The 14,639-nt window shown below is 41.3% G+C and overlaps 1 protein-coding gene across 4 annotated transcripts; it reads left to right on the top strand.

The window, feature by feature from the left end:
- The first annotated feature begins 1,708 nt into the window (after positions 1-1,708).
- On the top strand, positions 1,709-7,461 carry ZSCAN16 (zinc finger and SCAN domain containing 16). Of its 4 annotated transcripts, none has more exons than XM_033216494.1 (4): positions 1,709-1,830; positions 2,544-2,961; positions 3,828-3,966; positions 6,804-7,457. In XM_033216494.1, exons 2-4 carry the CDS (start codon positions 2,575-2,577, stop codon positions 7,322-7,324), a joined length of 1,047 nt encoding a protein of 348 aa, XP_033072385.1. In that variant the 5' UTR covers positions 1,709-1,830; positions 2,544-2,574; the 3' UTR covers positions 7,325-7,457. The 4 variants fall into 4 exon arrangements, with proteins under 4 accessions (XP_033072385.1, XP_033072387.1, XP_033072386.1 ...); XM_033216496.1 differs by having other exon boundaries at positions 6,746-7,453; XM_033216495.1 differs by having other exon boundaries at positions 1,762-1,830; positions 2,494-2,961; positions 6,804-7,461.
- The last annotated feature ends 7,178 nt before the right edge of the window (positions 7,462-14,639 follow it).

A 14,639-nucleotide genomic window follows, 5' to 3' on the forward strand; every position in this document is an offset into this window, starting at 1 on the left:
GGCCAGTTTCATTTATCTTTTCCTCCATGGCCTTTTCAGTTTTATGTCTTTAGGGTTTTGTGTTATTCTTAAAAAGGCCCTTCCCAGTCCAGTTTTCCAAACTGTCTCCCTGCTTCTGCCCTTGCCCAACCCCTTCACATTCAAGTCTACTGTTAACATAGCAGCCAAAATAATAATTTCAATACCCAAGTTTAATCATGTTACTTCTCTGCTCAGAAATCTCGAATGAGCCATGCTGTGTAGCTTACACCTGTAGTTCCAGCTAGTCAGGAGGCTGAGGCAAGAGGATCACTTAAGCCCAGGAGTTTCAGGCTGCAGTGAGCTATGATCACACCACTCACTGCACTCCAGTCTGGGTGACAGAATGAGACCCATCACTTAAAAAAAAGGAAAAGGAAAGAAAAGAGAAAAGAAAATAAACTTTCAGTAGCTTAGCATTTTATCATTTTAGAGTAAAAATACCCTTGCACTCACAGAAGGTTCTCACTATCTCTCCACCCAATGCTCTTTTGCTCACTCAGCTCCAGAAAAACAAGTATCCTTCCTTTGCCCAGATTACTTAAAACACACCTCACTCCAGGCTTTTGCATTTGTTATCCCTCTCCCTGAAACATCTTTATCCCTGATGGCCCATTCCCTCAGCTCCCTCAATCTTTGCTCAAATGTCAATTTACTAGTCAGGTCCTCCATGAATATCCTGTTTAAACTGTATCACTTCATTCTCACCCCAAATTCTCTATTTCCTTTATTTTCTCCTTAGCACTAATATTCACCATCTATACACTATTTTTTTTTTTTTTTTTGGTTTATTGCCTGCCTTCCCACCACACACACACACACACGATTATAAATTCCATGAAAGAAAGGGCATTGTTTTGCTCAAAATTAGTTCCAGCTTCCACAATAGTGCCTGGCATAGTAGGTAAATCAATATTTGTGGAAGAAACAGGAAGAGGGAGGAAAAAACTAAGAGCATTTTTCAACCATCAGTTTAGCAAAGATCAAAATATTTTATAACACTGTGTTGACAAGTATAGGTAAATAAGAATATTGCTAGTAGATTCTATGATTGGTGATTTGGCATTAACAAAAGTACAAATTTCCCTCTTCTATGCTGTAGTAACTCCCTTTCTAGAAATACAGACTATGGATATATCCTTACACTGAAAAATGTGAGTTCACAGTAAGTTATTGCAGCAATGTTTGAAAAAGAAAAATTGGAAACAACCTCATGATCACCAATGGGGTAGTTTATTAATATATTATGGCACATAATACACAGTTGAATGATGCGCAGTTGTTTAAAAAAGACCAAGATCAAGGAAATACTTATGTACAGTCTTTACCAAGACTACTTGGTAAAAAGAAAAATAAGAAAGTTACAGAAATGCTACTCTTTATGCAGAGGGGGAAAAGCGCGGACAATCTATAACGGTGTAATATATCTATGGAAGGATATACAAGTCACGAAAAATACTGTCAAACTAGACGCTGGGGGACATTTACTCTTTTTAATAAATGTATGTGAATGCATTACTTATCCATATTACTTATTTAATAACTAAACCGGAAAACATTTTTAAAAAGTAGAAATAAGACTTGCTCGCAGGCGCTGCAGTCCCATCAATACGAGGCGTAGAACCCGGGTCCTCCACTGCCTAGGGCTGAGGAGGCAAGCCCTAAAGCTGCCACAGAGGCGAAGCTTCCTAGAGCGGCCCGGAAGTGCCCGGCTGAAGCGGCCGGGCGCTGATTGGTGTCTTTGAGTCTAGTCTTTGTTCGGGGCTGTCCAAAGGACACTAGCTATTGCACCTGTTCCTCCCCGCGTGTAAGGTGAGTGTCTCCCGGCTCCCAGGTGGAGAAAAGGGGACAAGGCGCAGCTGTGGTCAGCAGCAACACCCTCCCCACACCTCCCTGTCGCGGGCAGAGTGTAATACTCCTCTCCCTCCCTCCGTCCCCCAACAGATCTACAGGAGAGGAGTTGGCCCGACCTTCTGGGAGAGGACGGGTGGAAGGGGGACACTGGTTGCGGGTTCCTTTGCAGAGGCATCTGTCTGATCCCCTTCCAGGGTTGGCACACATATCCTATAACCAGTGAATCCTGGGGACACAAATGGCCCATGCATCTCATGGTAACAGAATGAAGAGCCTTTTAACAAAGCAGTTAATAATACTTGGCGTTTATTTAGTGCTTACTAGTGCCTGCTGCCATGCCAGAGACGTTGCATACGTTCTCATGTAATCTATGTATCAACCCTGTAAGACACATGAGAATTGTACATGAGGATCTGTAGTTCTAGTCCAGATAAATAACTTCCTCTAAGTTACACAGATTCAAACCATGTCCCTGTGTCACTGTTTATTGTTTTGTTGTTTTCAGCTTCCTATAAGACTGTTTTCTCTGATTGACTTCTGGTGGCTTGGCTTCATTATGATGTGTTTATGTTCACAGCAATTTTTGTAATTTCTCTATGGTAACAACTTTTTATGCCTTAGGAGTGTCTCTGAGGCAGGATTCTAAGAGATTCTCTTTGACTCAATCCCAGATAGAGGATAAATCTCCTGACAAAGCCCAGAATGACCACAGCCCTGGAACCTGAGGAACGAAAAGGACTTCCGATAATTAAGGCAGAAGACCATTACTGGGGACAGGATTCCAGCTCACCAAAGTGCAGTCCTCACAGGAGGGAACTCTGTAGACAGCACTTCAGGAAGCTGTGCTATCAGGATGCACCTGGACCCCGTGAAGCTCTTACCCAGCTGTGGGAGCTCTGCCGTCAGTGGTTGAGGCCAGAATGCCACACCAAGGAGCAGATTTTAGACCTGCTGGTGCTAGAACAGTTCCTGAGCATTCTTCCTAAAGACCTACAAGCATGGGTGCAGGCACACCATCCAGAGACTGGAGAGGAGGCAGTGACTGTGCTGGAGGATCTGGAGAGAGAGCTTGATGAACCTGGAAAGCAGGTGTGAAGGGGCAGTTATCTGGCTGTGAGTGATCAGGGCATATGGACAGAGCCAAAGCAAAACGCATATGAAAAAACATCTCAAAATATTTATACTCTAAAGAACAAGGCATAGGAAGGGACCTGACTACCTATGTCAAATAATTAAAGTGTGGCTGGGTAAAGAGAAAAGAGTCACTAGACTGATTCTAAGCCTGTTTGGAAGGCTAAGATCAGTGGGAAGTTACCAAAAGGCAATCAGGTATCAGAGGAAAAGAAATAATTTTCTGCCATTCATAGATACCCATAAATAAAATAGGCTACCCCATAAGAAACTCCCTTTCCAAATAGGTATTCAAGCGGAGATTCAAGTAGATGTCAAGGATATTGCAGAATAGAACTGTCCAACAGAAATGTAATGAAAGCTGTATATGTATTTAAATTTTCTAGTAGCCACATTAAAAAAACAAAAACAGGTGAAATATATTTTTAACCCACAATATTTATCTCATTTGTACTAGCCATATTTTAAGTACTCAGTGACCACATTTTGCTAGTGACTACCATGTCAGACAGCATGGTTATAGAAGAAATGCTCCCATTTGCTGGAAGTTGGGCTAGATGATTTTTAAGCTACCTTCCAAATCTCAGTGCTCTGATCCTGGACTTCTGCAGATCAATGAAAGAAGAGACACTGAATTTTACTCTGTAGTGTCCTGAATTGTAGAGATTAGCCTCTGTTCCTTTTCCTAGCCATTATTGCTATTTACAATGAAATGAGAATTTGTCCCCCCTTCCTATGTCCCTGGCAGATGTTTCATTTGATTGTTTTATCTGAAGTTACTTAAGTTTCCATAAAGTTCACCTTACACACCTCATTTTCCCTAGGTCCCAGGCAATTCAGAAAGACAGGACATACTCATGGACAAGTTGGCCCCCTTGGGAAGGCCATATGAATCACTGACTGTCCAGCTCCATCCCAAGAAGACCCAACTGGGGCAGGAAGCTGGGAAACCACAAAGGAATGGTAAGCAGGAACAGCTCTTAGTATATGAGGGAAGTATATGAGGGAAGAGGTGCTTCCTTAGGTTAGGGGAGAACTTTCTCCTTTTAAAGATTCCCTGCTTGTCCTCCACCTCACTATGGATAATTTTATCCTCTTATTACCCTTGCTCCATGATGGAGTTATATTTTAGTTTCTCACTGGACAAAAAAAGCTGTTATTTGGCCTAAGGGATGAGGATGGAGTTTATTTAATATCCTTATAATTCTGTTGTTATCTAATGATTCTAGTTCCAAATCTCCCTAAATTTCCATTTTGAGACAGGAGAACTTATGGCACCCTGTATTGGTCAGCGAGGCCTGCCATACAAAGTATCATAGACTTATGGGTGGCTTAACAATAGAAATTTATTTTCTCACAGTTCTGGAGGCTGGAAGTCCAAGAAGAAGATGCTTACAGAGTTAGTTTCTAGTGAGGCTTCTCTCCTTGGCTTGCAGACTTCTTGCTGTGTCTTCACATGGCCTTTCTCTGTACACACACACTCCTGGTGTCTCTTCCCCTTGTAAGGACACTAGGACTACTGGATTAGGGTCCTACCCTTATGAATTCATTCAACCTTAATTACTTCATTAAAGGCCCTATTATCATATACAGTAATGTTTGAAAGGGGTTAGGGCTTCAATGTGTGAATTTGTGGAGGAAGACAAGTTAATCCATAACACATTCCCATGATGAAAGAAGTAGGGAAGAGAGACAATGGTCAGTCAGTACAGCCAAGTTTCTTGTTTTTATCTGCATGTCAAATTAACTGGGTTTGGTCCCCCATCCCAGCTCCCTAATTACAAACGAGGGTGTCTAGTGTATCCCCCAGGCTACATTAAAAAGCAGGTGAATTTTAAAATCCAGTTTGTCCAAACCCTACCTTTTTCAGTGCTTACTGCCCTTTCTCTAGAGGCTCTCATGTCTAATAATGCCTCTCAGGGTAGTTCCTTATACTCCAGCCTATTTTGTATTCTTACTACTTAAGTTTTACCAATATAGTTCTCCCATTTTGTAGGATCCCTACCAGATGATTTGTCTAATCTGAAAAATTATTTTGAGTGAAGATGTTCCTAGCTGCTATCTGGACAGGATGACATTTAATTATATGTAACATAAAGAAGCCTTTAAGTGCTTTAACTCTAGGAGTGGAGTACTGGTTACTGTTTAACTTTAGAAGTGCGATTGAGAACCTCCTATCTGTTCTTTTTTATTTTTATTTTATTTTATTTTATTTTAGAAGAGAGGTCTCACTATGTTTCCCAGGCTTGTCTCAAACTCCTGGGCTCAAGTGATCCTCCCACCTAAGTTTCCCAAAGTGCTAGGATTATAAGCGTGAGCCACTGTGCCTAGCTCAACCCATCTTTTGATTCATTCATCTTTCATTGAGCATTTACTAAGTAGCAGCTATATGCCAGGCACTATACTAAATCTAAGGAATCCAAAGGTAAGACACATTACTTCTCTTCAAGAAGCAGGAGAGGGAGCACTTACAATGTATAATAATTACTGTACTAGAGATACACTGTGAACTGCAAAGAGGATAGCTATCCCTAAGGTGCACCTGCAAAAGTATCACAGAGTAGGCTTGCTTGAGCTGAGAAGGTCATGTGGGAACTGAAAGGGGGTGACTTTTGTTTTGTTTTGTTTTGTTTTGTTTTTTTGAGACGGAGTCTCGCTCTGCCGCCCAGGCTGGAGTGCAGTGGCCGGATCTCAGCTCACTGCAAGCTCCGCCTCCTGGGTTTACACCATTCTCCTGCCTCAGCCTCCCGAGTAGCTGGGACTACAGGCGCCCGCCACGTCGCCCGGCTAGTTTTTTTTTTTTTTTTGTATTTTTTTAGTAGAGACGGGGTTTCACCATGTTAGCCAGGATGGTCTCGATCTCCTGACCTCGTGATCCGCCCGTCTCGGCCTCCCAAAGTGCTGGGATTACAGGCTTGAGCCACCGCGCCTGGCCGAAAGGAGGTGACATTTTAGGCAAAGAAACAGTGAAAAAAATAGCATCAGAGAATAACATTCTAAGAATAGCAACTGCTCTGAGTTTGATTCTGATAAGGAGTCATCTGTGGGAGGGAAAATCAGCAATCTGTGTTTTAATAAACCATCCAGCTGATTCTGATGCACAGTAAGGTTAGAAACCACTAAGCTAGGATTTAGACAGGAGGAGATAACAGCAAGAACATCAGTTTCAGGAAAAAAATATTTTATCCAGCATATACACTGACTATCCATTGTCATTTCCTATTCCTTTTCATTCCTCTATTTACCCTGACCTGCATGTTGTCACCCTGCTTCCAGCTATTATCCTTCAAACACACGCCTCTCCTTGGATGGTTCCTATTCACTGTATTCCTCTCAGACCCCAAATCCCATTATCCTCTCCATTCACTTTTACTTGATTTTACTTGCCACCTATGTTTCAGGCCCCTGCATGTTTCTCCCAAACTTTTACCTCCATCCCCATCTCTGTTCTCCAGTCTAATTATCCTTGGCATATCTGTAGTCCTCTCATTTATCCTTCTTCCCTTACACAGTATTGCTAGCTTATCTCTTGAACTCTATTTTTGCCTTGTCTTCTTAATCTACTCTCAAACAACTTCTTCTGCTGATATCTTCCTTCTTAATTTCTTCCCTCCATTGTGACTCTGTGCTACAATGATACCAAAAATAAGATGGTACCAAATATTTGATATGCGTGTTGTTATGTTGACTTCTCATTATTTTATAACACATTTATAACATTTACATGTTCTTTTTTCCATAGGCTGTTTGCTTCTCAAACATACAATAGGACCCGTTTGTGTACTGTTTGTTTGTTACAGGTGATAAAACTAGGACTAAGAATGAAGAGTTGTTCCAGAAGGAAGATATGCCCAAAGACAAGGAATTCCTTGGGGAGATAAATGACAGACTGAACAAAGATACTCCTCAGCATCCTAAGTCCAAAGATATTATGGAAAATGAGGGTAGATCAGAATGGCAACAGAGGGAAAGAAGACGATATAAATGTGATGAATGTGGGAAAAATTTCAGTCATAGCTCAGACCTTAGTAAACACAGGAGAACTCACACTGGAGAGAAGCCCTATAAATGTGATGAGTGTGGAAAAGCCTTCATTCAGCGCTCACATCTCATTGGACATCATAGAGTACACACTGGAGTAAAACCCTATAAATGTAAAGAATGTGGGAAAGATTTCAGTGGGCGCACAGGTCTTATTCAACATCAGAGAATCCACACAGGTGAAAAACCCTATGAATGTGATGAGTGTGGAAGACCTTTCCGAGTAAGTTCAGCTCTTATTAGACATCAAAGAATTCATACAGCAAATAAACTCTACTAATATAGTAGTGATATCAAAAGTTCTTTAGACACTCAGGCCTAACTAGTTATCAGAGAATCTAATTTAGAAACCTTGAGTTTCCTCAATGTGGTCAAAGCTTCAGTCATCATTAAACTACTCTGGCACCAAAGAATCTACCTGAGTAAAATGTCCTTTTATTTCAAATTAGTTCAGTTTTGAGGGGGAATCAAGAATTCTTTCAGAAAGCCTTGTCCACTGACAACACTGGTCACCTGCAGTCCAAGATCAATGGTTCCTGGATGAAAGACAGTGAATTAATTCTGTCTTTGCTCTAGATCCTTTTAGTTGACCATTCACTGTCTGACTTTAGGCAAGACATACAGTTTTTCTCTGCCTTCATTTCCCTTTCTGTACAGATGATAATGGAAGCTCACCAGGTATGTTTTGACAAGTTAAAACAGATGAAAACTACTTTTGAGATTAAGATATAAAACAATGCTAATTATTTGTTTTCCATCATTACTCATATAATATCCTAAATATCCTTTTATCTTAAAATGGGGAGTATGATTATTTTTTGGAAATTTTTGTTTGCCAGCGATAAAGAATAAGCCATCAGAAGACAGGAGGCCAGCCTGGTCAACACAGCAAGACCCCCACCTCTACAGAAACTTAAGAAAAATTAGCCAGGGACTACAGGCATGGTGGCACACACCTGTAGTCCCACCCAACTATTTAGGAGGCTGAGGTGGGAAGATCACTTGAACCCAGGAGTTCAAGGCTGTAGTGAGACGTGATTGCACCATTGCACTCCAGCCTAGGCAACGGCAAGACCTTACCTCAAAAAGAAGAAAAAAAGGAGGCTGAGGAAAACAAAATGGAGGAGAAGGCAGTCTGTGATCATTAGGAGTTGCTGGGGAGAGGAAAGGATCTATAACTAGATAAATAACTTCTTTTCTGGATTTCAGGTTATTTTAAACTGAGGGAGATAGGAAGGGGTTGATCTAACTTGGTCCAGTTTGTCCAGATTGGTGGCCAGTACTCACATTAACTCAAATAAAATGGAAAATTCAGTTCCTCACATTTCAAGTGCTCATAGCTACATGATAGTGGCCACTATATTGGACAGCACAGATATACACTTTTTTTGTCTTTTTTTCGCCCAGGCTGGAGTGATCCTCTGTTCACTGCAAGCTCCACCTCCCGGGTTCAAGCGATTCTCCTGCCTCAGCCTCCTGAGTAGCTGAGATTACAGGCATGCACCACCATGCCTGGCTAATTTTTGTATTGTTAGCAGGATTTTGCCATGTTGGCCAGGCTGGTCTCAAACTCAAGTGATCTGCCCACCTCAGCCTCCCAAAATGCTGGGATTAAAGGTGTGAGCCACCGCACCTGGCCACATCTCTAATTTGAGAATCTTATAGCATGACAGGAATTGTGGCCAAAGGCCTTGCACATTCAAATTCACACCACCAATCAAACTGCCCAGAGCAGAACTCTGGTTCTTTGCTTAGTTCTAGGAATAATGATCACCAAAACAATCAGGAAAGAAGTGATCTAATCTCTTCAAATGTCTTGTTTTCAATTAAGAGATTTCAATTGAAGATATCTATTAAGAACACCTGCTTTATCGTTGTGTTTAAGATCAGGAAAACTACAAGAATCATTTTTATGTCTACAACTATAGGAACATGAATCTTTAAAATAATAAAGAGTTTAGCTTCATTGTCCAGGCTGGAGTACAGTGGCACAATCATACCTCACTGCAGCCTGGAACTCCTGGACTCCAGCGATCCTCCCACCTCAGCCTTCCAAGTAGCTGGGACTACAAGCACACACCACTGTGTCTGGGTTTTTTTTGTTTGTTTGTTTAGAGATAGGGTCTGACTATGTTACTCAGGCTAGTATTGAATTAATGGCCTCAAACAATCCTCCCATCCTCCTCCCAAAGTGCTGGATATTACAGGCATGAACCACCATGCCCCGCCAAGAAAATGAATCTTGAGGTATTTCTCATAATGCCCTAAACATAAACTGAGCTTTTATGTCCCTTTAACATAATGATCCTTTTAAAAAAATGTATATTTAAATATCTTACATCAACACATTTTTTAAATGTCAGGCTTCACACGAATACTTGTTTTGTGACTTACTATAATTACCTGAGCAATATTTCAAAGTATTTGAAACAGTCGAAGAAAGGATTTTCTTTAATGGTCCTGAAAAGTAAAATACAAAATATTTAATATTAGTATCAGAAACATCCTTATTTTAAAAATAAAGTTAGGTGCTTTCTGAATAATGGCTTTTCCCCTTTTACCTTTAGTCTTTCTGAGAAACACTACAATGCTTAGAAACTGTTCAGATCTTTAAAGGGGAAACTCACGTTTCTGATCTTATCCTTCCTTGAATTTAGGGAGGCTTCTGCAATGGTAAGAAAGATGATTTTGGCTACCCCAAGATTAGATTTCCTAAAATTGGTAAACACATGACAGACTGATTTTCCTTATCCTCTGTATCAGCAGTCCCCAACCTTTCTGGAACCAGGGACAGGTCTCGTGAAAGACAATTTTTCCAGGGACAGGGAAGGGGGTATGGTTTCATTTATCATTGGATTCTCATAAGGAAAGTGCAACCTAGATCCCTCGCATGTGCAGTTCACGATAGGGTTTGCGACCCTGTGAGAATCTAATCCCACTGCTCATCTGACAGGAGGTAGAGCTCAGCTTTGCTTGCTCACTGGCCCCTCACCTCCTGCTTTCCTGGCCATGGCGGGGACATGAGGACTCCTGCTATATATGACAGAACATTCCATTCAGCTAGTCGTTTTGAATACGTATTATGTACAAAGAGCTGTTCTAGTCTTAGAGTTCTGCACCCTTAAAGGCTGAGTGAAGAGTAGTCTGGAGCACTACAACCATTCTACCCTTTTTAGATTTTGTTGATTCCAAATTGCCACCACAGTGCCCACCACAGGTTTGGTCTAATGTTAATCAGAAGGGTAATGGTAAGAGTCAGGGAGGGACAGAAAGACATGGGGCCAGAGACAGCCTAGCACGATGTAGGTAAGAGAAGAACAGTCAGTGGGATCTAGGATAATTGCAGGCAAAAGGCAAAAGAGGCATGAGGTCAAAGGAAATCGAAGTAGTTGCTGGTACTATGGAGACGCAGGCAGTGTCTTAGTAAGCATGTAGAAACCCCAGAAGAAACGGGTGGGAGTGCAACCAGTTGGAAATAACACAGCTCAATCAAGCCACATTTCTTGGAAGAGGAGGTGTAATATTTTGGACACTGTATCAGTTCTAGAAGAGAGCCATCCCGAATGGACAGCACCTGGTCTGAAAAAAAAAAAAAAAACAAAAAACCCTGAACATCGAAAGCAGTTCCTCAGAGAGTTGTGTCAAAAGCAAATGTGTTGTTGTTCTTCATATCTTTCTGGAGGGTTTTTTTTTTTCTGGGGGAGGAGTCAAGAATTTATATTTTGTAGTTTCATGGACTAACAAGACAGTAATTACAACAGACAGCTATAGGGAATATGGGAGTCAGCTCTCTCAGACACAGATGGGTTGGTAGTGAACTGGCAGTTCTAAGTGAGGGTGTCAACAGGTATGAATGGAACAAATAGATAAGTGTTGAGGGAGGGTCTATAGGAGGTGTCAGTGGGTATTGATGAAGAGGGGGAAAATGAGGAGAAAGGGATGAAAAGAGAATAATTTTTAAAAGAGGGCAAGGGCATAGGGAGAGGAACAACTATAAAACAAGGGATGGAGATAGGAAAGATAGACAAGTGATTCTAATATATTGGCATCAATCATTGTTGGAGACAGTGGATCATCTGATACAAGCCATATAAAGGTAAAAAGACTAGCTCCTGATCCCAAGGTGCTTTGAGTCTTATGTGTACAGCACACACTGTATTAGCTTTATTAAATGGTCTACATTCTTATCCTGAGGATGAAATTATTTTATTATAGTCTCATCACAAAATCCATCAACAGTGGAAACAAATGGAAACAGAAATGCTTCAAAACAACCTGTTTTTCCCATCATAATATTACAAGGGAGTTAGGCTGAGGTTTTAAAAGAATAGGTATCTCAGTCTTTCTTACTCAGATCCTCTAGAGCAAGGTTTCTCAACCTTGAGAAACTATTTCTATTGACATTCTGGGCCAGACAATTCTTTGATGTCAGGGGCTGTCCTCTGCACTGTAGGATGTTTAGCAGTATCCCTGGCCTCTACCCACTAGATGTTACTAGTACTTCCACTTGTGATATCCAAAAACGTCTCCAGGCAATTTGGTGGGCAGGCTGAGTGAGGCAAATGTCCCCTGAGAGGCAAAATCACCCCCAGTTGAGAACCCCTGAACTATAGGAAAATGATCAGATTTCTATGACTGTTCCACATCATATACAATAAAATTCTACTTAGAAATGCTACATGTGTCCGGGTGCGGTGACTCACGCCTGTAATCCCAACACTTTGGGAGGCCGAGGTGGGTGAATCATCTGAGGTTGGGAGTTCCAGACCACCCTGACCATCATGGAGAAACCTCGTCTCTACTAAAAATACAAACTTAGCAGGGCGTGGTGGCGCATGCCTGTAATCCCAGCTACTCAGGAGGCTGAGGCAGGAGAATGGCTTGAACGCAGGAAGCGGAGGTTGCAGTGAGCCGAGATCATCGTGCCATTGCACCCCAGCCTGGGCAACAACAGCAGAAACGAAAGGAAGGGAAAGGGAAAGGGAAAGGAGGGAAAGAAGGAAAGGAAAGAGATGAGGGAAAGAAAGGAGGGAAAGGAAGGAAAGAGAAGAAAGAAATGCTACATGTGACCAGCACTACTGGACCCGTTTCCTACCCCAGAAAATTATTCCCAACATACCTAAACTCAGTGCAGCAATGATGCTAAAAAGTAGTCTACTTTAGAAAGCCTTACCTTATTTACTAGTGAGGACTAGTAATGTGACTTCAATGTGACTTGCATAAAGAGCTTACACTGCATTTTTGCAGACCTTCCCCTTCCCTCCTTGCCACACTTCTGGTGCAATTTTCTTCTTTGCCCCTTGACCCAAACATGAATATAGACATTTTATCCTTGATCTAAATCTGTACTGTCCAGTGTAGTAGCCACGAGGTACATTCGGCTCTGCAACTGAGGAACTAAATTTATAATTTTAATTAAACTTTAAAACTCATAATTCACTAGATAACTTTTAAGTATATTTGAAATAATTTGGATATGTGAATCTATTTTTTCCACTTTAAATTTTATGTAATCTCAATATAAATTATTTATGAAAATGTAATATGTGAATTGAGATGTCCAATAAGTATAAACACACTGGCTTTCAAAAAATGGAATACAGGATATTAATAATTTTTATAATGATTAGATGTTGACATAGTAATATTTTGGATATGATGGTTTAAACTAAAGATAATTTCACCTGTCTTTTTGTATTTTAATATGGCTATTAATAAGAAAGTTTTAAATTACATAGGTAAATCCTATTATATTCCTATTTATTAGACAGAACTGACCTTCAGTTCTGCAGAAGACCATTCCACACAAAGGGGAGAGGTAATGCAAAGTCTCTGATTAGGAATGAATTTGGTGTGTTACAGGAGCTGAAAAAGGTCACGTGTTGAAAGCACTGGATTAAGGGGAAGGTAACATAAGATTAGGTTAGAGAGGTGAGCAGGGGCCGGGATGTGTATTCTAAACGTGATGGGGAACTACTAGAAGGGAGGAACATAATCCAATGTTTGTTTTTAAAAGATCATTCTGGCTCCTTAAAGAGGCAAGAATGAGAAAATAGCAGAAGGAAGGAAATCAGTCCAGAGGCTACCGTAGTAACCCAAGTGAGAGAAGGTGGTGGCATGGACCATGGGTTTCCAGTGGGTATAAAGAGAAACAAACAGATTTAAGGTACATTTTGGAGATGAAAATATAATCTTGCTCATTGTTGTAGATTCCTAAATTCTGCTTGAAAAGATGTTTCTGCATTAGGTTAAACAAATGAAATCCCTGTTTTTGTGGGTCAAAACGGTTAAATACCAAAAAGGTAAAATGATTTAACCCAATAGAAACAAATAATGACAGAGAAGAATCAGAGGCATGAAACTGGAGAGGGGACATTGAAATGGGGCTTGTTTATTAAAACGAAAATTTTTATTGTTCTCTTCTCCTTAAATCTCTCCGTGGAAGGCACCCTTGTCAAAAAAAAGAACAAGAAAAAACAAAAACAAAACAAAAAAAACCTTTGTTTAAAGACAAATTGCCAACAGACCCGATGAGATTCAGAACACTGCTGCAATAACGTATCTCTGTAGAAACATACTTTCATCTGGACAGCAAATTTCCTAAGCTGATAAAACCAGGTTATCAATGAAAGGCGAGAGTACAGAATTTAAAGGAAGAATGCCTGGATATGAATCTTTGTTCTGCCAGTTACTAGTTATATGACCTTGGCTAATACACTTATTCTCTCTGAAACTCAGGTTCCCCATCTGTAAAACAGTATTATAATGATATCTACCTCATAAAGTAGGAATTAAATGAGTGACCAAATGTGAAAGGTTTAGAAGAGTGACTGGCCCATAATGTTATAAAAGTCTTAGTCCCTAACATTAGCGCACTTAGATCTTTTTGTTAGCCTTAAATTCAGCATTTTCTTCCTATCAAAGCTGCTTAAATCAGTTAACTGACATTTGATCTTCATGGACTCATTGTATTGTTGCTGTTGTGTGTATTTTTAAATAATACTCGTAATCTTAACAATTAGCATAATTTTGAACCACTCCCTAATACTTAACCCCAATCTCAAACCGGATGGTCGAGCCTATCCACCGGCAGAGAACACCACCCAACCTCGCCCTCACTCTGACACTCACCGGCCAGACCTTTTCTTCCGTCCGTTTTCTGCCACTGGCCCAGGGCCCAGCTCACGTAGCGTTTTCGTGGGCTGCTTGGGAACCGTTAGCAACCGGAAGTGGCTAGAGGTCTCGAGAGAACTGAAAAAGGGGGCCGGTCTTTCCCAGCTGCCCAAACACTTGGGTTCCGGCCTGGAAGGAGGCCCAGGACTCCCACAAGTAGAAATTAGGGACCTATTTGGATGGATCCGAAGAAAAACTGTCTGGCATCTGATTTGAACGAGGCTCGCCGCAGCCGGGCCCTTTTCGCAAAGCAGGCCCACTGCAGACCTGTGGGAACCTCCGGGATGCCTGGGGACCCGCATCTGCCGCTACCCGCAATTTCCTATCCCGACCCTCTCTGCAGTTACCGACCCCAGCCTAAGGCTTTGAGCGTGGAGTCCCGCAAACCCTGGCACCGAGGGGGCCGAAGCCGAGGTATCTTG

The sequence above is a fragment of the Trachypithecus francoisi genome, unplaced genomic scaffold (genome assembly GCF_009764315.1).
Source record: "Trachypithecus francoisi isolate TF-2019V2 unplaced genomic scaffold, Tfra_2.0 Lachesis_group10, whole genome shotgun sequence".
Taxonomy (NCBI): domain Eukaryota; kingdom Metazoa; phylum Chordata; class Mammalia; order Primates; family Cercopithecidae; genus Trachypithecus; species Trachypithecus francoisi.